The 24,472-nt window shown below is 38.3% G+C and overlaps 1 protein-coding gene and 1 pseudogene across 1 annotated transcript in view; both read right to left on the minus strand.

The window, feature by feature from the left end:
* Positions 1-24,472, minus strand: part of LOC116593634 (ankyrin repeat domain-containing protein 26-like) — a gene marked incomplete at its 3' end in the record, with an annotated part of 95,151 nt that overhangs the window by 64,088 nt on the left and 6,591 nt on the right. Inside the window, exons 2-7 of the mRNA XM_032347901.1 lie at positions 22,694-22,808; positions 22,369-22,542; positions 19,698-19,804; positions 17,876-18,013; positions 15,716-15,783; positions 3,165-3,198 (exon numbers count right to left, since the gene is read on the minus strand). Coding sequence (XP_032203792.1) covers positions 3,165-3,198; positions 15,716-15,783; positions 17,876-18,013; positions 19,698-19,804; positions 22,369-22,542; positions 22,694-22,808 — 636 coding nt within the window. The remainder of the gene's footprint in view (positions 1-3,164; positions 3,199-15,715; positions 15,784-17,875; positions 18,014-19,697; positions 19,805-22,368; positions 22,543-22,693; positions 22,809-24,472) is intronic.
* Positions 1,829-3,110, minus strand: LOC116592428 (annotated as a pseudogene).

Below are 24,472 nucleotides of genomic sequence, written 5' to 3' on the forward strand. Positions count from 1 at the left end.
CAACTACCCAAATGAAGCTCTGTTACTGATCTGACAGCCAGTCCTAGCCCACCAAACCCTACATGTACATGGGAAAGACATCAAAGAATTAGGAAAAGAGGTGGAGTGAGGAGACCCCTACCTTGGGCCATATATCTGTGTGGTTCAGAATCTCCATTCCCCCTTAGATACTCAAGAGGATCTTAGCCAAGATTGGGCTGGAAGTAGATGATATCACATTCCTATATGCTGTAAAAAGCCTTCCTCATGGCTCAAATGATTTTAAAACCTCTCAACAGCGGGGAGTGGGAAGTCGGGGTACAAGGTGGTGGGTATTATAGAGGGCACGGATTGCATGGAGCACTGGATGTGGTACAAAAATAATGAATACTGTTATGCTGAAAAGAAATAATAAATAAATTAAAAATAAATAAATAAATAAGAGAACCAAAAAAAAAAAAAAAACAAAGAAAGAAAGAAAACCTGAAGTATGCTAGTTCATTCAATTAAACAAATCATCAAAAAAATTGCTCGTGATTCTCTTGAACCCTCTATTTTAATATGCTTTTCTAAACAACTCCCAATATCCTGTGTCCTTCGTTCCTTCCCATGTGTGTGTGTCCTTCATTTCTGTAATACATCTTTATCTAACTTATCATATGCCCAAATATTCTGACATCTTTTCTAAAACTCTTATTCCTATCCAACCCAGTGTTGTTATTCTTGAAAGTTGGCCTCTCCTGCCAATTCCTTCCTTACGCACCTTCACTGTGTTCACTAGACCAACTCCCCATCTTTCTATTATTAAAACATTCACCTATTAAGATGAGAAAAAAAAGGGGAAACCTGAATGTAAATCTCATTTCTGTCACTTATATCCAAATAAGTTACTTTAATCTCTTTTGCATTTCAAATTCTCCATTTAAATAATCACTTGGTGAGGATGTTAAACACAGGTTGTAGTACCAGAGAGTATTTTGATTAGTTCATCTCTAAGATGTCCTAAAATCCTGAAATTCTATGTGCTTTTGATTTTGTCTACAGAAAAACAGAGAATACTTAGCTGGCAGAAAGGGAAAAAATGGAATAAAAGAAATGCCAAGAAAAGCAGAGAAGAAAGAAAAAAGAAAAACAACAAGAAAAGATTATAGAAAAATCAACAGAGAAAAGGAAAAAAATCTACAAAAAAAGAAAAACCTTCAAGATCAAGGGAACTAGCCTAAAGGAAAAACTAGACTGGGAAGTCAGTAAACAGAGAATCATTTAGAAATATCCTCTAAAGAGATGATAAAATTAATTAATGTATCAAGGCCTACACCTAAATTACATATACATCACTTCTGGAAAATCATTCATCTCAAGGAGAGCAGACATCTCTATATCTAAGAACTTGCCTGATTAGGTCTTGCTTATATAAAAGCTATGTACTATGGCCATAGGTAATGAGAGCCATCCTAAAATCTTTGACAGTAAAAACAAGAGACTAGTTGCCACTGCACTAATTACCCCTAGTTATCACTAGTTGTCAAATATATTAGGACAAATGCTTGGACTAACCTGGTCTCTTAGGAAAACGCTAAATAAGCAAACACATAACTAAATTTGACTCTCTGAATTGATCTGACTAGGATCTGTACCTTAACCCCAGTGCTGCTGAGGGACAAAAGAATCGATGTGGGAGTCACGCAGGCTGACAGTCAAATCATGGGTCTACTACTCGTTTTTTTTTTTTTTACATTAAAGGATTCCTTTATAGTATGATACCCTCCTTAAATAGAAACACAATTCAAACATAAACACACTTGTAAAACTCTTTTTCTCTTAATCAAACCTTCGCTGACTACCACACTCAGCCACTAGCGGCATTTGGATGCAAAGGTTTCACTTGTGCTAATCTGGACAAGCCAAGGCAGAGACTCTGATTTGGAGACTTAACAGACACCCCTGCCAGTGGGCTCCTGCTGCTGTTGCTGCTGCTGCTGCTTCCAGACAGCGCTGGTGGCATCTACTTAGGTTTTCTGCTTCCAGCTTCAGCTGGAAGGTTTGCATATTTGTAGTGGTTTCCAAATGGCCTCTTCACTGATAAAGCCTTTTTTGGTGAAAGCTGAGATTCTGATTTCAGGGCAGCTGGAGCACAGTCTCTTGAAGTCACTTCCAAAGTATCACGTTTGGATTTAGGTTTCTTCTCCTTTTTTCAACTGGGGATTTTACCTTCACTTCTTTCTTTTTAATTTCTTCCACTTTTTTTTCTCCCAGAGTGAAGTTTGCATCATCATCTTCACTCTCCCTAAAATCAGACTCATCCTCAGACTCTCCACCAGAGGTTCAGAGTCGTCAGCACTACCACCATCACTGCCTTCCAAAAGAATCTTCCTCCGTTGTACCACAGCTTTTGATGCTGCTTTTCTTTTCCCTTGAGCACTGCACACATCATCTTCCTCGGTAAGCTTATCCAAATCTAAATCATCACTGGCTACACTGCAATCGGAGAGATGGGGAGCCTTAGTCATTGTCCCAATTTCGCTGCTGCCACATTTTTTTGGTGCTTGTATCTTGAGCCTCTCCCACATCAATGGGGACCGCTGGAAGTTCCTTCACTGATAAAGCTAGTGCCACTTCTAAGTCTGGCTGGTAAAGTTCATCACCTAAAGCCATCCTTTTTTAGGGGTTTTCTCTTGTAGTGGGATATGTTCTTTCTGGAGATTCTTCAGTTTAGGTTTCCTTGTTTCTAGTATTAACTCTTTTGGTGTTGTTCTGGGCTTCTTATTCAAAGGTGTGGTTGTGGAAACAAAGTCATCATCGCAGCCAGAATTTTCAAACTGTGAGTAACTGACTAGTTTCTTATGCCTCAGGGGGGCACCATGGCCCCCTCCAAGACTGAAAATTCACAGCGTTCAAGCTCTTGTTAGAAGCAGTGGTGGTTTCTGGGTCTGCTACTCTTTAACTATAGAATCATAGGTCAATTAATCAGTGTTCCTGAACCACAGCTGACTAATTAATAAAAAAAATAGGCTGTAACAGCACATCTACTTCGTGATGCTATTGTAATGACTATATAAGTAATAAATGTCAAGCACATAATATAGGGCCTAGCACACAGTAGAACTCTCAACAAATGCTTTTCTCTGCATTCCCTTGTTAACACAGAATTTGTAAAAAAAAAAAAAAATCCACAAAAATCCTACCTGATTATACAGTCTTCTTCAGAAGTCTTATTCGCTGTAAAGAAAAAAGCAAAATACATTTTAAATCAACAACAGAGAAATACAGATATTCAAAGTCTAAGACTGATGTTGTGTTAAAAAGTATTCTTCGGGACCATACCTGGCAACCACACTGGAGTGAATATTAATTATACTATTGGTAGGCAGTTAACTCGCTAAGAAATCTTACTTTCTCCTCTACATTTACCAAATGGAAGAAAAGAATGGTATTTATCAGAATTTGATACCTACAAGTGGATGTTTATAATGACCACAATTTTAATCCAAACCCTTGAGACTGACAGAAAATGGTGTCATTAGCAGAATCATCATCATAGACTGACAATGTCAGGATTCTTCTGGATTCTTCAGGACTTTCACTATGAGGCGCAGTTAAAAGAGACTATACTTATTTCGCTGTAACACAACAGAACTTCTCCAGATCTCCAGCAGGGGCTGTTAAGTTTGGGGTGAAACACCTCATCACAAAGTTTGGTGTACAGCCACTCTACTTTGCAGCATGGCAAAACATAGCAAACAGACTCTCTGTGGCCTTATTTCCAATTGCAAGGTAAGTATGAAAGCTTTTAGTGATTTTAATGATTCTGGTTCTCTTGAGATGACCTATTTTCATTGCTGGAGAGTCTATCTGGATCCACCTCTTAGACCAGAATGGTACCAGTGATTTGGCTAGGTAGCAGGATATGATGTCATTGTTCTCAACATTCCCCACTATGTGACAAACGTCTGTAGAAATCACACTTTTTCAGTCTGTAAGGCATATGTCATCAATCCTACACTGATGAACACAACAAAGGACAAAGATTATCTTGAATCACTATATTCAATTACCTCAGAATTTTAATTTTTAAAAAATTCAAGAAGATATCCACTGTATGATTGCAACTATATGACATTCTGGTAAAAGTAAAACTTTTTAAGTTAGGAGTTAAGGGTTGCAGCAAGGGGAACAGGCACAGCACAGAGAAATTTTAAGGCAGTGAAACTATTCTATGTGATACCACATGATAGATACATGTCATCACACATTTGTTAAAACCCATAGAATGTAAAACACCAAGAATGAACCCTGATGTAAATTATGGACTGTGGACAATAAAGATGAGCTAATATAAATATAAACAATGTACCACTGTTGTTCAGGATGTTGACAACAAGGAAGGCTACGCGTGTAGAGGAACATGCGGTAAATGGAAACTCTCTGTACTTTCTGCTATATTGCGCAATGAACTTGAAAATGCTGAAAAAAATAATATTTACTGTGAAGGAAAAAAACAAAAGGTATCCATTGAGACTGCTAAGTGTTGGTACTAATCCAGGTGATTTATCAAGTACTTATTACTTGATTTCCTTCCGGGAACCAGAATTTTGATATATGCTAGGGAGAAGATGCCTACATGATTATCACTTAAAGAAAATTTCAGGCACTGAGTATCTATAAGATTCTTGTATTGGCAGACAACATCTCACACGAGTTGTCATGATTTGATGCTGGAGGAATTAAGCACACCCATAGGCAGAGGATTCTTAGAAGCCTGCACTTGGCTTCCTCTAGACTTCACTCCAGGCACCTTTTCTCTGCTGATTTTGCTTTGTATCATTTCACCGTAATAAACCACAGGCATGCGTACAAATATGCTGAGACGTGCGAGTTCCTCCAGTGAATAACCAAACCTGGGTGTCATTTTGGGAGCCTCTAATACCGATGCATTATATGCAATTTTTATGATTAAGGTTGATGTTTTAAGACACGATTACAGTTAGAAGGTTAATTCATAGAACACCTTTCCTTGAATCTGTTTTTCTTAGTATTTGCCTGGGAGACTGCTGTATTTCTATATCCATTTGAATAAAGGCATAAAAGGAATAGATGAAATAATGTCAGAAAATAATGTGAAACAAGCAACAATCGTATTTTAATTGGGAAAAAAAAGAGAATTCTGATGATTACCAATATGTCCTACAGTATAAAAGTTCCTATAAAAAAACTAAAAGGTCACATAAATTTTCTGCAACTAAATAGGGCTTAATTCACTTCTATTGTAGTTATGAATTGATAAGGTAACTGGGATAATTATAGAAAAATATATAACTATCATACACAGTATAATAACACACTATTGGTTATAGAGTTTTTTGTTTCCACTCATTTTCTTAATTTCTTATAGAATTAGAAACAGTTCACCTATTAAAGGCAGTTGTTGACAAACTGCTCAAAAACTCAGAAATACTACAGTCAAAATGTAGGATGAGTTATCCACTCCAGCCTGAAAATAGTGGATTTGATCATTAGAGATCAACAGAACTCATTTGGGGGAAAACAAAGTGAGTTATCTTATATACATAGGTGGTTAAAAACTTGTCAATCTAATTGGCCACATATTCTTGTTAAGGCACAGTTTACCAAATTCTGAAAAAATACAAAAGCATGTCACATTAAAATTTCCGATAATCCAGAAAATGCTTTCAATCTTGGCTAAATATCATCACTAACTCTGTCACTGTGGTACAGGTACAAAGAAGTTTACCATAAGAAACAACAAAATATGAAATACATTTTAGATGGGGGTAGCCTGTTACCTTTGAAGGAAATATACATATGGTAGAAATGTGTTCCAATAGTGATAGATCCAAGACAGTTTTCCTTAGTGCTTTCTTTACAGATGAAATTCTTTGGGACTTCATCAAAATCAAAAGCTTCTGCACAGCAAAGGCAACAGTCAAAAAAACAAAGAGGCAACCCATGGAATGGGAGAAGATATTTGCAAATGACAGTACAGACAACAGGTTGTTATCCAGGATCTATAATGAACTCCTCAAACTCAACACACACAAAACAGACAATCATATCAAAAAATGGGCAGAAAATATGAACAGAGACTTCTCCAATGAAGACATACAAATGGCTATCAGATACATGAAAAAATGCTCATCATCACTAGTCATCAGGGAGATTCAAATTAAAACCACATTGAGATATCACCTTACACCAGTTAGAATGGCCAAAATTAACAAGACAGGAAACAACATGTGTTGGAGGGGATGTGGAGAAAGGGGAACCCTCTTCCACTGTTGGTGGGAATGCAAGTTGGTGCAGCCTCTTTGGAGAACAGTGTGGAGATTCCTCAAGAAATTAAAAATAGAACTTCCCTATGACCCTGCAATTGCACTACTGGGTATTTATCCCAAAGATACAGATGTAGTGAAAAGAAGAGCCATCTGTGCCCCAATGTTTATAGCAGCAATGGCCACCACGGTCGCCAAACTGTGGAAAGTACCAAGATGCCCTTCAACGGACGAATAGATAAGGAAGATGTGGTTCACATACACTATGGAGTATTATGCCTCCATCAGAAAGGATGAATACCCAACTTTTGTAGCAACATGGACGGGACTGGAAGAGATTATGCTGAGTGAAATAAGTCAAGCTCAGAGAGTCAATTATCATATGGTTTCACTTATTTGTGGAGCATAACAAATAGCATGTAGGACATGGGGAGTTAGAGAGGAGAAGGGAGTTGGGGGAAATTGGAAGGGGAGATGAACAATGAGAGACTATGGACTCTAAAAAACAATCTGAGGTGTTTGAAGTGGCGGGGGGGTAGAGGTTGGGGTACCAGGTAGTGGGTATTATAGAGGGCACGGGTTGCATGGAGCACTGGGTGTGGTGCAAAAATAATGAATACTGTTTTTCTGAAAATAAATAAAAAATAAATTTTAAAAAATGAGCAGTAAAAGTAGAGATATCAGAAGAAGGCATATGAAAGAGGATGGAGAGAGACAGCACTAACAAAAATAGTCCAGTACTGACATTTTTTACTGACACAGAATCCCTGGCAAGTGAGAACTAGTATAGTCAGCATATCACCTTACATTTCCTCCTTGATATTATACTAATTTTCTGCAATAAAATACTTAGAAGGGGTCAGTTTCTCCCAAACTGCTGGTCTGTGAAAAATATTTCTGATCAAAATTTAAAACTGTCAAAATACAGCTGCATCGTGATTCCATTTCAGAGATAGGGCCTGACAGTGACTTCCTGCCTATTGCTTCCAGATTGTGGCCCTAGTATTCATCCAGGAGAATGTCCCAGGGACTTGAAGAAAAGCTCAAGTACTTCTAAACAAAAAAGGTAAGAAAGACCACACTTTTCCTCACACTTGACCCCTAGGTTTTGACAATTATGGGAAAATGTTGGCCAGTCTACTCACCAGGCTAGACCATTTCCCCTTGACCCTGTCCAGGTAGATACTGCAGTTAGAAAAAGTTAGGGAAGACCTTACTTATGTGTTATTTTTCCATATTTGGACACAGAATGTACCAGTCACATAAATAACAGACCTTACAACTCAAAAATGGTTCTTTTACCATTTTTGGTAAGAACTTTTAAAAGTTAAATCCAACTTTTTTTAGTGATTTTATTTGATACAATTAATACTCCATGAAAATTTTTTTCAAATTTTTCAACAACATTTCCTCTAATTCCTCATCCTAAGTTTCTCCAGCCACTTCTCAGTCTTCTCTACCAAGTCTTACACCTCCATCCACACTTTATATATTGGTATTCCCAGGCTTTGTTCACTGGCCTTCGTCTATTTCTATATGTTTTCCATCATGGACAAGCTCAATCTTTGTCCAAGCTATGACTTTGCCTAATAATTCTAATCAGTTTATTTCAAATAAGCACCTCCAAACTTGATGCTCTATCTCCAGCTAGAAACTCCTAGTATTCAATTATCCAATTACTAAAAATATACTACATGGATATTCCATCAAATTCAACATATACAGAAAATACCTGGTCATCCCTATTCCCACTGCACTCCAATAAAGTCCTACTCATTCTTCATGGCCAGTTTAAATGTTAGTGCACAACCTGGAAATGTATGACTCTTCTAAGATTTCTTCTTCCCCCTCCCCTTTTTTAAGATTTTATTTATTTATTTGACAGAGAGACACAGAGAGAGAGGGAACACAAGCAGGGGGAGTGGGAGAGTGAGAAGCAGGCTTCCCATGGAGCAGGGACCCCAATGTGGGGTTTTATCCCAGGACCTTGGGATCATGACCTGAGCTGAAGGTGGCTACTAAATAACTGAGCCACCCAGGCATCCCCCTCTCTCCTCTTTCTACATTCAATAATCATGAAACTGTATTAACTATACTTCTTTTCTCTCATTGCTTTATATTTCCCCTGCCACTGCCCTACACAAACATGAGCTCCTAACTGATGACTTCCGGAAGAAAAAAAAAAGCCACCAACTAATATTGTTATTTCTTAAATGAATAAAAAGTTTTTAAGCAAAACAAATGAGAAAGGGGGCACCTAGGTGACTCAGCTGAGCATCTGCCTTCACCTCAAGTCATGGTCTCAGGGTCCTGGGATCAAGCCCCATACCAGGCTCCCTGCTCAATGGGGAGTCTGCTTCTCCCTCTCCTTCTGCCCCTCTGCCCCACTTGTGCTCTCTCTCAAATAAATAAAATCTTTTGAAAAGTTTTAAATTTTTAAAAAATCAGAAAGATAAGGCCTAGAAAAAGAACAACATTGTAAATTGAATAAATTGAGCCTCCTGACTTTTTCAGTATAGAGGAGTGAACATTTCAAAATGGACTGATACTAGACTAAGGAAATATAAGCGTCCTTTATCTTCCAGTATCTTTACGTGTTTTTTTTTTTTCCAATCTATCCTCCACATGAGGGGTGACCAAACTATGGCCACAGGCCAAGTCAGACCAGTCACGTGCCTGTGCCCCCATAAAACTTTATTTACAGAACCAGATGGTTGGCTCTTGCTATTCACCTACATATTGCTACAGCTGCTTTCACACTATAGTGGTATTTGTAGTTGAAAAACCACAGGGCCTAAAATATTCACTGTCTGGCCCTTTAGAGAAAAAGCTTGGTGATCACTATTTTGTGCCACAACCAGAAGGCCCTAATTCAAATCTAATCTTGTTACCCTTCTGCTTCACATTCTCCAGTGAGTCTCTGCATCAAGTACTGCTGGCTCCCTCCCCAATAACCATGCCATAGTCTTCATTCTTGCTGGAAAACCACTACTTTATTTGGATATTTATTGTCCCAAACACAAAGAAGGTGCCCTTACCCCAGCTTCAAAAGGAAAAAAGGATTATTCTAAGCTAATCACAGTACTTGGTTTACCAGTGGCTGGTTTAGGAATAAGCATGTGATATAACCAAGCTTATGAGATGTTAGAGGAAAGTTGCTGCAAGCCTCTGAGTTTTCTTCCTATTTAAAAGAAACATATAGGGGTGCCTGGGTGGCTCAGTTGTTAAGCGTCAGCCTTCGGCTCGGGTCATGATTCGAGGGTCCTGGGATCCAGCCCCACATCAGGCTCTCTGCTCAGCAAGAGGCCTGCTTCTCCCTCTGCCGCTTCCCCCTGCTTGTATTCCCTCTCTGTCTGTCTCTCTGTGTCAAATAAATAAAATATTTAAAAAAAAGAAAAGAAACTTATAAAGAAAACCAGTCCTTCCAGTCAATGGATATTGTCATGTGAGAATATGCCTCTAACTGTTGCTAATTAGCCAATCAGGAAAGGGCATAGAAAATATTGCCAACCTCAAAGCTAAAAAGAGACAACTGGGATCCTGGAGACATCACTGATCCATCAAAACGATTCTGCTTCCTACTGTTTTAGTCACTCTTTTGTTTGGTTTGCTTTTTTTAGATTTATTTATTTGAGAGAGAGTGAATGCATACTAGAGAGAGTGCACGAATGGGAGAATGGCAGAGGAAGAGAATCGTCAAGCAGACTCCATGCTGAGCACGGAGCCCTGTGGGATGTTGGGCTTGATCTCATGACCCATGAGACTGTGACCTGAGCTGAAACTAAGAGTCAATGCATAATGAATAAGCCACCCAGGTGGGCCCGTTTTAGTCACTATTATAAGTCACCTGTTATTTGCAGCTAAAAGCATTCGATCTGATAAATTTCCCAAGGTCTACAGGGTAAGATCTACACCTTTCCATGGTACTGAAAAACTTTCATTAGCTTGCCTTAGCTAAGTATTCACTCATTCCAACCATTCCCATAGCACACTTTCTGCACCAGCAAAACTGAACTGCTCCTAAGTGCTCCGAAGTTCACTCATACATCTGAGCGTCCGCACTGCTGTTCCCTCTGCAAAACATGTAATCTTGATGGACGTTCCTCCTGCCAAACATGGCACTTCTGCTTATTTACCTGGCAAACTTACTACTCAGTCTGCATACTATTGACTTACATATTAAATACCAATAAAAACATAACAATGAGAATTATAAACATTAGGGGACTCTGGCACATACTAAGCATGGAATAAACTAAATAATAAAATTAAATAGTAAAAATAGAGTAAATAATAAAAATGACAATGATAATAACAAACTTCTGGAGGGCAAGGATTGTGTTTTTTGAATGTTTGTATTCTACATCAGAGTAACAGTAGCTAAAAGACACTTGATAGTTATTTGCTAAGTGAACAAATGAAAATGAGTAAATTGCAAAACCAAACCAACCTACAGTTTTCTTTGATAAAAGTCTACTAAATTAAATGTTTCTTCATACATTTCAGATTGTACAATGCACTAGGTGCCACATCTAGGAAGCAATGGTAGCATTTTTGTTATTGTGAACCATTTTTGTGCTTTTATTATAATCTGTTGAGCCTCAGTTGCCCCATTTGAATTTTTATTATGATAATCTCTTTACTAATGGCAACAGAGTATCTTGTTCTAACAAAATTACACTATCCTGGGGCGCCTGGGTGGCTCAGTGGGTTAAAGCCTCTGCCTTCGGCTCGGGTCATGATCCCAGGGTCCTGGGATTCGAGCCCTGCATTGGGCTCTCTGCTCAGCAAGGAGCCTGTTTCCCTTCTTCTCTCTGCCTGCCTCTCTGCCTACCTGTGATTTCTCTCTGTCAAATAAATAAATAAAATCTTTTTAAAAAATTACACTATCATGACAATTATGCAACAAACAGAAGAAAACATTGTTCTAATAAAGTCAACATATCTCATTCTCTTTTACTAATGAGAAATTAGTAAATAGTTGTTAATGGTGAGATCTTGTTGGTATAACAATATGTAAAACAACCTATGCTCCTCAAGGCGTTTCTTTTCTGATTTCTGTACCATAGACAGTTACCTTTAAAGAAAAAAAAAAAAAAAACAGTCTCACTGGTATTGCTGCATACTAGCTAAGTTTTCCAGTTCGTATTTTTTGCCATTTCTTTACGGTACCAGGAATGTATTGTAGAGTTCCCAGTTTTAAGGATAGCTCCTTTTTAAATGAGAAAAATCAGTATGTAATAATATTTACTAAATGTAATCCACTTGTAAAAATTAAAAGATCCATTTTCATAACAAGTTCAATTTGTTTTAATATGCTTAAAGAGGAAGTATGAAACATACTAACTTAAAAATCTTTCTCTTATTTACACAAAGATACAAGGGATTTTAGGGGTCATGACTATAATAATGAATTTCTTTTCAGACAATAATGCCTTATATTTTAAATTGCCTACAATTAAATTCCTTTTTTGTTGTTGTTCACACTGAGGTACTTTTTTTTTTTTTAATTATGTTCAGTAGCCAGCATATACTACATCGTAAGTTTCGGATGTAGTGTTCAATGATTAATTAGCTGCGTATAACGCCGAGTGCTCATCACAACACGTGCCCTCCTTAATACTCATCACCCAGTTCCCCCATACCCCAAGCCCCTCCCTTTCATAACCCTCAGTTTATTTCCTGGAGTCCGGTCTCTCTCATGGCTTTGTTCCTATTGTTCATGACAGTATTTAAATTCTTAAATAATTCTGAATACTGGACTATAAAGAAAGATACTAATGCCCTTCAAGGGATGAATGGATAAGGAAGATGTGGTCCATATACACTATGGAGTATTATGCCTCCATCAGAAAGGAAGAATACCCAACTTTTGTAGCAACATGGACGGGACTGGAAGAGATTATGCTAAGTGAAATAAGTCAAGCAGAGTCAGTCAATTATCTCATGGTTTCACTTATTTGTGGAGCATAACAAATAGCATGGAGGACATGGGGAGATAGAGAGGAGAAGGGAGTTGGGGGAAATTGGAAGGGGAGGTGAACCATGAGAGAATATGGAATCTGAAAAACAATCTGAGGGTTTTGAAGGGGCAGGGGGTGGGAGGTCAGGGTACCAGGTAGTGGATATTATAGAGGGCACGGGTTGCATGGAGCACTGGGTGTGGTGCAAAAATAATGAATACTGTTATGCTGAAAATAAATAAAAAATAAATTAAAAAAAAGAGAGAGAGAGAGAGGCTGTCTTTTTTCCAGTGTATTTTTTCCTCCTTTGTCGAAGATTATTTGCCCATAGAGTTGAGGGTCCATATCTGGATTCTCTACTCTGTTCCACTGGTCTATGTGTCTGTTTTTATGTCAGTACCATGCTGTCTTCGTGATCACAGCTTTGTAGTAAAGCTTGAAATCAGGTAATGTGATGCAGCCAGTTTTGTTTTTCTTTTTCAACATTTCCTTAGCAATTTGGGGTCTCTTCTGATTCCATACAAATTTTAGGATTATTTGCTTCAGGTCTTTGAAATATACTGGTGGAATTTTAATCGGAATGTCTTTCTGATTGCTCGAGGCAGTATAGACATTTTAACAATGTTTATTCTTCCTATCCAAGAGCATGGAATGGTCTTCCATCTTTTTATGTCTTCTTCGAGTTCTTTCATGAGTGTTCTGCAGTTCCTTGAGTAGAGATCCTTTACCTCTTTGGTTAGGTTTATTCCCAGGTATCTTATGGTTCTTGGTGTTATAGTAAATGGAATCGATTCTCTAATTTCCCTTTCTGTGTTTTCATTATTAGTGTATAAGAAAGCCACTGATTTCTGTACACTGACTTTGTATCCTGCCACATTACTGAATTGCTGTATGAGTTCTAGTAGTTTGGGGATGGAGTCTTTTGGGTTTTCCATATAAAGTATCATGTCATCTGCGAAGAGAGAGAGTTTGACTTCTTCATTGCCAATGTGGATACCTTTTATTTCTCTTTGTCTGATTGCTGTTGCTAGGACTTCTAATACTATGTTGAACCACTCTTGTTCAACATAGTATTAGAAGTCCTAGCAACAGGTAAGAGTGGGCCTTCTTGTCGTGTTCCTGATCTCAACGGGAAGGCTATGAGCTTTTATTTTATTTTATTGAGCTTTTATTCAATTTTTATATTATTGAGCTTTTATTCTATTTTATTGAGGATGATATTTTCTGTGGGTTTTCCATAGTTAGGTTTTATGAAGTTGAGGAATGTTCCCTCTCTCCCTATACTTTGAAGCGTCTTAATCAGGAATGGATGCTGGATTTTGTCAAATGCTTTTTCCTGCATCAATTGCGAGGACCATGTGGTTCTTCTCTCTTCTATTATTGATTTGCTCTATCACATTGATTGATTTGCGAATGTTGAACCATCCTTGCAACCCAGGGATGAATCCCACCTGGTCATGGTGGATAATCTTTTTAATGTGCTGTTGGATCCTATTTGCTAGGATCTTGTTGAGAATCTTAGCACCCATAATCATCAGTGATATTGGTCTGAAATTCTCCTTTTTGGTGGGGTCTTTGCCAGCTTTGGGGATCAGGTTAATGCTGGCTTAAAGACAGTCTCTTCAATAAATGGTGCTGGGAGGGATGCCTGGGTGGCTCAGTTGGTTAAGCAGCTGCCTTCGGCTCAGGTCATGATCCCAGCATCCTGGGATCGAGTCCCACATCGGGCTCCTTGCTCAACAGGGAGCCTGCTTCTCCCTCTGCCTCTGCCTGCCATTCCGTCTGCCTGTGCTTGCTCTCTCTCCCTCTCTCTCTATCTGATAAATAAATTAAAATCTTTAAAAAAATAAAAAAATAAAAAATAAAATAAATGGTGCTGGGAAAGTTGGACAGCTATATGTAGAAGAATGAAACTCAACCATTCTCTTACATCGTACACAAAGATAACCTCGAAGTGGATAAAAGACTTCAACATGAGACAGGAATCCATCAGAATCCTAGAGGAGAACATAGGCAGTAACCTCTTCAACACTGGCCACAGCAACTTCTTTTAAGATATGTCTCCAAAGGCAAAGGAAACAAAAGTGCAAATGAAATTTTGGGACCTCATCAAAATCAAAAGCTTCTGCACAGCAAAGAAAACAGTCAACAAAACAGAGAGGCAACCCAAGGAATGGGAGAAGATATTTGCAAATGACAGTACCCAGGATCTATAAAGAACTTCTCAAACTCAACACACACAAAACAGATAACCATATCAAAAACTGGGCAGAAGACATGAACAGACACTTCTCCAATGAAGACATACAGATGGCTATCAGACACATGAAAAAGTGTTCATCATCACTAGCCATCAGGGAGATTTAAATTAAAACCACATTGAGATACCACCTTACACCAGTTAGACTGGCCAAAATTACCAAGATAAGAAACAACGTGTGTTGGAGAGCATGTGGAGGAAGGGGAACCTTCTTCCACTGTTGGTGGGAATGCAAGTTGGTGCAGCCACTTTGCAGAACAGTGTGGAGTTTCCTTAAGAAATTAAAAATAGAGCTTCCCTATGACCCTGCAATTGCACTACTGAGTATTTACCCCAAAGATACACATGTAGTGAAAAGAAGGGCCATCTGTACCCCAATGTTCATAGCAGAAATGGCCACGGTCATCAAACTGTGGAAAGAACCAAGATGCCCTTCAATGGATGAATGGATAAAGAAGATGTGGTCCATATTCACTACGGAGTATTATGCCTCCATCAGAAAGGATGAATACCCACCTTTTGTAGCAACATGGATGGGACTAGAAGAGATTATGCCAAGTGAAATCGGTCAAGCATAGAGAGTCAGTTATCATAAGGTTTCACTTATTTGTGGAGCATAACAAATAACATGGAAGACATGGGGAGATGGAGAGGAGAAGGGAGTTGAGGGAAATTGGAGGGGGAGATGTACCATGAGAGACTATGGAATCTGAAAAACAATCTGAGGGTTTTGAAGGTGCAGGGGGTGGGAGGTTGGGGGATCCAGGTGGTGGGTATTATGGAAGACACGTATTGCATGGAGCACTGGGTGGGGTGCTTACACAATGAATTCTGTTACACTGAAAAGAAATTTAAAAAATAATAGAAAGATATTAAGAAAGGAAAAAAAAATAGGGGCCCCTGGGTGGCTCAGTTGGGTAAGCATCTGCCTTCAGCTCAGGTCAAGATCCCTGGACCCTGGGATTGAGTCCCACATTGGGCTCCCTGCTCAGTGAGAAATCAGCTTCTCCCTGTCCCTCTGCCTGTACTCTCTCACTTTTTCTCTATCTGTGTCAAATAAGTAAAATCAAGAGGTGGGAGAAAGAAAGCAAGAAAGTGAACTTAACAATTTACACTTACGGTTTTGGTTTTTTTTTTTCCCACTATTCTTTCATTATCAAAACTTTTTTACTCTGATTTCATCTATGTGACCACGAAAAGTACTTCACTCTGAAAATTCTTACCTGGATTGTTATTTTGCGAAAAATTTTTAAGTCTTTCTTCTGTATGTTTGGCAATTATTTGGTGATTGCTACATATAAGAAGGGTGATAAACAATGTTACTATTTTAATACTGATATGAAAAACATTTACCAAATATATCAAATTCATAAGTGTATTTGAAATAATATCAGAGCTAATATCAAAACTTAAATTACCTTATATACTTCAAAGTAAGGTGAACTAGTCATGAAGTAGTAATTTAGCAATTAGTAGTGTTAGCTTGCCATAATGGAACATGTTTTGAACTCAGTGGTCCTAACTATAATCACAGCTATTTGCTCTTGGAGGAGCCACTTCTCTCTGTCTCCAAGTCTTCCTCTATAAAACAGGCATCTTACTGCCTTATTTCACAATGTTGTTAAGAGGATTTAATGAAATATTATACCCAAACATGGCCTCTCAGGAAAGGTAATGCCCACCACTCTGGGAAGGTCAGTATGAGACCTTTCATCACCTCATAAGAAAAGGCACTCTGCGGGATTTAAATCAGGCTTGAGATACAGGCCTAGTAACAAAGGAGAAAGGAAAGTCCAGGCTCTTCCTGTAGCATTATTTGAACCTCTTTAACATCTTAGAAGGGTCCCAGCTATCATCTGCTAGCAGGATAGACAAGGAAAATCCTCAAGCGGTACTTCATTATGAAGGTCTGCACTAACATATGGGCTTCATGTAAGGCTTTTGAGTGTGAAGGGAAGGGTGTGTGTGGCTAAAGCCAGGGGGCCTGGCGGCCAGAACAGGGTGCTGGTGCCTTGGAATAGCAGCTGAGCATATAAGCATATGTCATAAACTAAAAAATGTTGTAACTTTGAAGTCTCATTGTGGGTCACCATGAAGACCAGAGAATGCGGATCAGCAAGGGCTTCCTGGGAGCAAAGGTCAATCATAACCAGACTACAGGGAAAAAAATTGCCTTCTAGATGATAGGTCTGTATAAAAAGTTATTTGCAGGGGTGCCTGGGTGGCTCAGTCATTTAAGTGTCTGCCTTCAGCTCCGTCATGATCTTGGGGTCCTGGAATTGAGCCCCACGTCTGGCTCCCTACTCAAACCCTCCCTCTGCTCATGCTCATGCTCTTGCTCTCTCTCTCTCTCTCTTTCAAAAAATTAATTCTTTTTTTTCTTTCTTTCTCTTTTAAAGATATTTATTTATTTATTTATTTGAGAGAGAGAATGAGAGAGGGAGAGAGAGAACATGAGAGAGGGGAGGGTCAGAAGCAGAAGCAGACTCCCCTCTGAGCAGGGAGCCCACCTGCGGGACTCAATCCTGGGACCTCAGGATCATGACATGAGCCAAAGACAGTCGCTTAACCAACTGAGTCACCATGGCACCACACAGCAATATTGCAGCAATAGAATCAAAGGAAACAAGGGAATGATAAGAATGTCCTTTTTTCCTTCCAAATGACTTGAGAAAGAGGATGGTCTCTTTGGCTTAGGGAACTCCTTAGGTTCTTGGATAATTCAAAGGGGAAAGAATAGGAGATAACCGTCAAGGGAAAGGATAGGATTTTCTACTAAACTGAGCATCTCAGGACCCAAGTAACTAGTTGGGCGGGGGGGGGAAGGTGATGTTGGGACACCTAGGTGGCTCACTTGGCACTTGGTTAAGCATCTGCATTCAGCTCGGGTCACAGTCTTGGGGTCCTGGGATTGAGCCCCACGTCTGGCTCCCTGCTCAGCAGGGAATCTGCTTCTTCCTCTGTCTCTACTCTGCCCCTCTCTGAAATAATTATAAATGAAATCTACAAAGAAAGGAAGGAGGAGAGGGAGGGAGGAGAGGGAGGAAGGGAGGGAGGCAGGAAGGAATAAACACACAAATGTAACATTCTTTGTACCCCATGCATAACAGTTATCCTTGGAATGAAACAGATACAGTTAGGATCCCTAAAGATAAAGGTCTCGATAGTCCTGAGATTAAAAAAAAAAAAATCCTGCACTCATTTCTAATGCTGACTAGTCTAGCCTTTGTCTTGGTTTCTGGCAAGTGACATGGGCTAACTCACTGCAGCCCCAAAATTGCCAGAATCAAACTACGAACTCTCATCTGTTACATAAGAACTAAGAGTTCAATTATTTTAAACTTCACTTTAGTAATAACTAACATTTTAATGTAAACACTTACCCATCAGACCCACTAAAAAGAGCATAGTCTCCTGCCGTCCATCCACGTTCATCTCGAGAAGAGGTATTAACACCTTGCTGAAGAAGAAGCCTGACTATATCTGGAGATTTAGAAGGTGCAGCAAGCATGAGGGCTGTTCTAAAATAACAGAGACATAACTTCACCCTTAGGAACTTAGGGTTATCTAAACAGCAAATTTCATATACTTTACCAGGTTAATATCTTTCCTGTCAGTACAGAATTGACCATTAACAACTTCAAGTGTTTATTTTTGTAAATTACCTCCATGGCTAAAATTAAAAGACAAAAAAGAATCCTCTTGTCCCACCTGGGTATGATAGTAGAAGTTGCTAGTTTAAAGTCATTTGATGAACAAGAAACTATGCTGAGGTCACTTAACTGAATGAGTGAAGATTTTAAAAAAGAATTCCCCATTTTTTTCCTTAAGCTGATTCAGTGTACTTCCAAGCCTTCTAAAGGACAGGTCTGTATAAAAAGGTACTTGCAGGGGTGCCTGGGTGGCTCAGTGGGTTAAGCCTCTGCCTTCAGCTCAGGTCATGATCTTAGGGTCCTGGGATCGAGCCCCACATTGGTCTCTCTGCTCAGTGTGGAGCCTGCCTTCCCTCCCTCTCTGCCTGCCTCTCTGGCTACTTGTGATCTCTGTCAAATAAATAAATAAAATCTTTTTAAAAAAAGTTATTTGCAGGGGTGCTTGGGTGACTCAGTCATTTAAACGTCTGCCTTCAGCTCAGTCATGAACTTGGGGTCCTAGAAGTGAGCCCCACATCTGGTTCCCTGCTCTAACCCCTTCCCCTGCTCATGCTCCATCCCTCTCTCTCTCTCTCTCTCAAAAAAATAAAATCTTTAAAAATAAAAAAATAAAAAAACAAAAAATCTACTTGCAGGCTTAAAATAACAGCATTCATACTAACAGTAATAAAAGAGTCATAGTTGCAGTTAATGGTACTAAAATAAGCATGGTTAGGCACTAAATTAAATACTATATATATAAGATATTATTTACACACAACAACCCTTGAAGGATATATTATCCTCCTTTGCATATCAGAGAACGTATCTGATGATGATAAGTAATGTTTCCAGAGTCACATACCCAGCAAGTAGGAAAGGAATTAAACCTAGTCTTGTGTCTATCTAAAGTCCATCTCTTTTCTCTTTATCATCAACCTATGATTTGTCCTCACAAAAAGAAAAATTTACTCGATTAAAGTTATATTTCATCCTTCTACCCTTACCAATGGAAACTATATATATATATATATATAATGAAAAAGGATGATAAGCCCACCCTATCTGGTAATAGTAATTAATAATCACTTAGGGATCATCTAACATCAGTATTCTTTACAAAAAAATTTAAAGCAAGGAGTCATCCAAAAGATAAAACAACTCCTATTTATGTTTAATATGCATCTTTTAAAGAAAATGTATATGAAGTAGAAGTTTCTAAAAAATACTATAAAAGGGTTAAGAAGTTTAATATTGTGACATAGAATAAAAGGAGTCCACACTTTATAATAAAACTAATATGAAACCCTTTTAGCTAACATAAAGTCATATGGCAGAAAAAAAAGACTGCAGATCACATCAGTCAATAATATGAAAGAATATAAATTTTGCGTATACTGTTCTTCATGTTGCCCCATCAGAATAATTGATTTCTGCCTAACTGATGACATGTCGACATTTTTCACTATGTAATTATAAATTAATCCTCTTCTTATTAAGTTAATCTTTCTGACTTAATTATTACCACCCTAGAACAATATAAGATTAAAAAAAACAACAACAACTACTGTACCTTTTAAACTTATCAACCACATGTACATCTGCTTTTTCTCTAATTAACAATTCCACCATTTTGTGGTTGTTTTCATTTACAGCAAGTAAAAACGGTGTGAATTCGACCTGTAAAAGTGTAAAACCAATTTATAATTTACAAAATTACATATTTCCATACTGAATTTTAAAACCTATAAAGGATCCTCTAACCTTAAACACATACATAAGTACTCTCAACCCCCCACCTTCCCCAGCCCTCTGTCTTCCCCACCCCCTCCCACCGCCCCTACCCTTACCCCCACCTCCACCCCCACCCCCCTCTTTCACCAGCTGCTCCTTCACTTGGCAATAGCCCTCCTCAGGGGACCTGGGCAGCTCAATCTGAGGGTCTGCCTTCAGCTCAGGTCCCGAGCCCAGGGTTCTGGGATCCAGCCTCACGTCAGGCTCCCTGCTCAGTGGGGAGTCAGCTTCTCCTTCTCCCTCTGCCCCACCCCTCTGCTCACGTCTCTCTCCCACTCTCACTCTCTCAAATAAATAAATATTTTTGAAAAAAATAAAATAAATTAAATTAAGTTAAATAGCCCTCCTCCACCTCTTCAACAGATTAACTGTAGTCATTCTCCAAATCTTACTTCAAACATTGACCGGTTCCAAGAATCTCGGCTTCTATCACAGCATTTACCACTGTATACTCCACTTATTTTATTGCACCCATCGAAATCAAGAGCTTCTTGAGGGAAGGGACTATATTTTATCTCTGTATCTCCAAACTCTAAAACATAGCTGTAAAAGCTTAAAGTATTTTTACTGAGTTAACAGCCTAAATGATTATCTCCGGAGTAGTGTTTCTTAAATTATATTCCAAAGAACATATACTTGCTGGAAGGTGAGGATTGTGCCTCAATAGAAAGATTCAATGATCCTCGATGTTTGAGAAATATTACAGAACTGCACATTATCTCTAGCGCAAAAGAAATCAGTTTAAATTTGCTTATCCCCATTTGACAATACTTTCATGGCAAATATTAACATTTCAGAATTAGAGTTTCAGGGATACAGTGTTGAGAGCTTTCCAGTAAAGGTGAATCTTTTCTCCAGGTTATACCAACATGCTTGATTCTCTTCTATCAATGGTATCAGGATCCCAGATGTCAACATAAAGCACTCTTGCTCCAAATGGGTCACTAAGGAGATGGACTCTGAATTAAAAGAGCAGCTGTGGGGCATCTGGGTGGATCAGTCAGTTAAGTGTCTGCCTTTGGCTCAGGTCCTGTTCTTGGGGTCCTGGGATCTGGCCCTGCATCAGGCTCCCCTACTTTTCCCTCTCCCTATGCCCTTCCTCCCTACTCATGTGTGTTCACTCTCACGTTCTCTCTCAAATACATAAGATCTTTCTTTAAAAAAAGTTCATTAAGGTGAAATCTTAAAACTTCGAATAACTGACTTGGCAGTTTACAGCACTGTTAGCCAAAGCTGGCCTCTTTCAAAACTTGAAGAAAACCAACACTTGGGTCAACAAAAACTTAATAACTATAATCAATTGTAGATAATTGCTGCATTTAAGAATGAAAATGTATCAAAGACTAGTATTAATATCAACTGAATCATAGAAACATAGATCACTTCCCTATCCCTATAACTAGATCATGGTCTTAGAGCAGAATAAGGCATATTCCATGTAAAATTACTCAGAATTACTACTTGGGTTAGAATTCAAGACAGAAAAATTCCTGCTATGTGAAGAACATGCTTCTCTTCTTATAAGTCTGCATATGTGCTTTCTTCCTGCTTTCTTTCTTTACAGTCCCTAAAAAAATGTATTTCCAAAAAGTAAGCTCAAGAAAAAAAAATTAAAAAATAAAAATAAAGTGAAATCTTAGACAATGAAGTTATTTCAAAATATTTTCATTCAGGGAATGCTCGAGATTCTATGTATGAAAAATTGACCCTATCTATGTCAATCAACAGTGCTTCCTTAAGGGCAGTGGTAGGAGGTAAGACATGTCAAAGAAATAACAAGTGGAAGAGTGAGTGCGGTCCCCCTCGACTCCCCATGCACAGCTACTACCCCCTGAGGACCTACACAATGCTGAGCAGGAACTACTCTGTGAAATGGGAGACCCCAGTGCGGGACATGGCAGGCAGAGTGGCTATGAGCACAAGTAGATGCCCCTGGAGGATGTCATGACCCGATCCCCTTGCTCTCATCTTCAGAACCTTGGGGCCTGGAGTGCCCGGGGCCTGCAACCTGCTGCTTTCTCCTCCCACTCGCACTCACCCAAGTTACCCCACTGGGTCATGGTCTCCCACCCCTTCCCAGCAGCACCCGTTTCCTAAGTCCCTGCACAGCACCCAGACTCCATCATCACCTCACTCCCCTCAGGCCTTCAAGCCTTTGTGGGCTCTGAGCCCACCATCCACTCCCAAACACTAATGGGAAGATTCTCCTTCTGGGGTGGAAGAGTGGCTGGGAAACAGAACTCTGCCCTTTCCGTGGGCTTCATCGTTCTCTAGTCCTCCCTGCCCTGGCTTTGGAGTTGTTTCCATGGTATAGGACTTGATGATAGAATTCAGTATTTATTATTTATTACATATATGAATAAATATGTAAATAAATGTTTTGTAGCTAAATATATTATATATATATATATTTTAAAATTTCAAATACTTTATAAATAATGTTGACGTACCTTGTTTCTTGCTTCAATATTTGCATGGTATAAAATCAGCTTCTCTACTATTGATGTGTTCTCACCAGCAACAGCATAGTGGAGGGCAGTATTGCCAAACTTATCCGTAAGATCTGGATTAGCACCATGTTCTAAAAGAGTAGTTACACATGCCTCTTCCTGGTATTGTACAGCCTGTCAGTAGTATCCCAAGAAACAGAGTGTAAATTCTGGGAATTTAAAGCAAGCATGCTACAACCAATTAGTTACATTTAATTGTAATAAATTTTCATTCTAAGTAATTAAATCAAATCCATCTCAGGCAGACACAGCTGCTACCACACACCTTCATTAGAGGAGTCCTATAGTCTCCATCATAGAGGTCAAGCTTGCATTTCCTCTCTACAAGAAAATCTACCATGTCAGCATGGCCGATGGTACAGGCCAGATGGAGAGGCGTCCTATGAAAGTGAAAGAATGTTTTAGGAAATTATAGTGCACGATTTCAAAACATGCAATTAATTTATGAAATTGTAAACATTAAATAGCATCTTATTCCTTTGACTCAAAAACAAAGATTTCATTTTCTTTTGAAGAAAGTACAATAATTATTAGTGATCATTCACCATACTAATAAAAGAGCAGGCTATCTGACTAGGTAGAGCGTGACCTCAGGATTCAGCTCAACCTGGGATAGGATTTAAACTTAATAGTTATGGTTCAGCCTTATCCTCAATTTCCTCATCAAATAATGGAGATAAAAACAGTTAGCTCATGTTCCCTGCCTTGCTCAGTTTGAAGGTCATGTGACTCTTGATCTCAAGGGTCATGAATTCAAGCCTCATGTTGGCTACAGAGATTACTAAAAACTAATAAAAATAAAGTAAAGAATAGGTATCTCACAAGACCTCGTCACCATGCTTAAATGAGGATCTATGCAAAGTTTGTTACATATTATTATTATGACTATTACTATTGCTACTACTGTACAAATCCCATTAGGTAAAGTGATACAATTATGCCTACTTCTCAGATATGTTTTAAATATTCACAAGAATACTACATATCAATGATTCTAGGAGGCTCATTTTGTCACCTTTTAGTATCTCTGACATTGGAATGTGATTTATAATTCAAAATGTCTTACAACTATAACTGGCAGAATTTTTTAAGATTTCTTATTGGTATACAAAATGGTGGGGCATCACACAATCAATGTGCCTTACGTTAAATGTAATAATGTTATATACATACAACAGCTCTACTGCAGTTCTAGTCACATGGTTGGCATTTAAATAAATTTTAGTTCTTGAAAGCATTATGGGAAAAGAGGACTAAAATAATGAAGAATTCTTTTTAAGTAATTCTTCACTCTGATTTTCAAGAAACTTTAAGCCAAAGGAAGCTCAGGATTCAAATAAACAGGAACAGTTTTATTTTTGTACATTATGTATTTTATATATGAAATAATATATATTTTCTATATCTTATACATAAATATATCATATGTTTATATATGATATATTTTCATATACATTATATTAAATAAAAAATGAAATTATTTTTTTCATTTTATTAGATTTATAGATCATATGAAAATCAAAAATTACCAATTATCAATATTAGTATTTAATACCATTATAAATAAATAAATAGCAGGTCTTTCTTCACCACTTATGAATGATTCACCTTTTCCTACTAATATGAAATGTCACCATATTGGGGTGTTTGGCATTTTCTTCTCTGCCCCATTCATTCATCTATCCTTTCAGCCATTAGTAACCGTGTAATTTGTGGAAACTTAAGATACATTTTGATATCTGGAAGGGTATATCTGTCTACTTATAAAAATTTAAGTTTTTATTTTAATTCCAGTTAACATGCAGTGTTATATTACTTTCAGGTGTACACTCTAGTGATTCCAAAAAATTTCTTAATGTCATCACAATGATAAAAGAGAGCAGGTTTAACACAAAATTCTTAAAACCATGATGATTTTATTTGCTTTATGGAATGTGGAAGAGTACACATTTTGAGAAATACGTCTTCCTAATCACAAACAGAACCATCTTCCCAATTCAAAATTTATTTCGACAGCCATTCAGTAAATAACATACATACAAAG

Source organism: Mustela erminea, chromosome 6 (assembly GCF_009829155.1).
Source record: "Mustela erminea isolate mMusErm1 chromosome 6, mMusErm1.Pri, whole genome shotgun sequence".
NCBI lineage: Eukaryota > Metazoa > Chordata > Mammalia > Carnivora > Mustelidae > Mustela > Mustela erminea.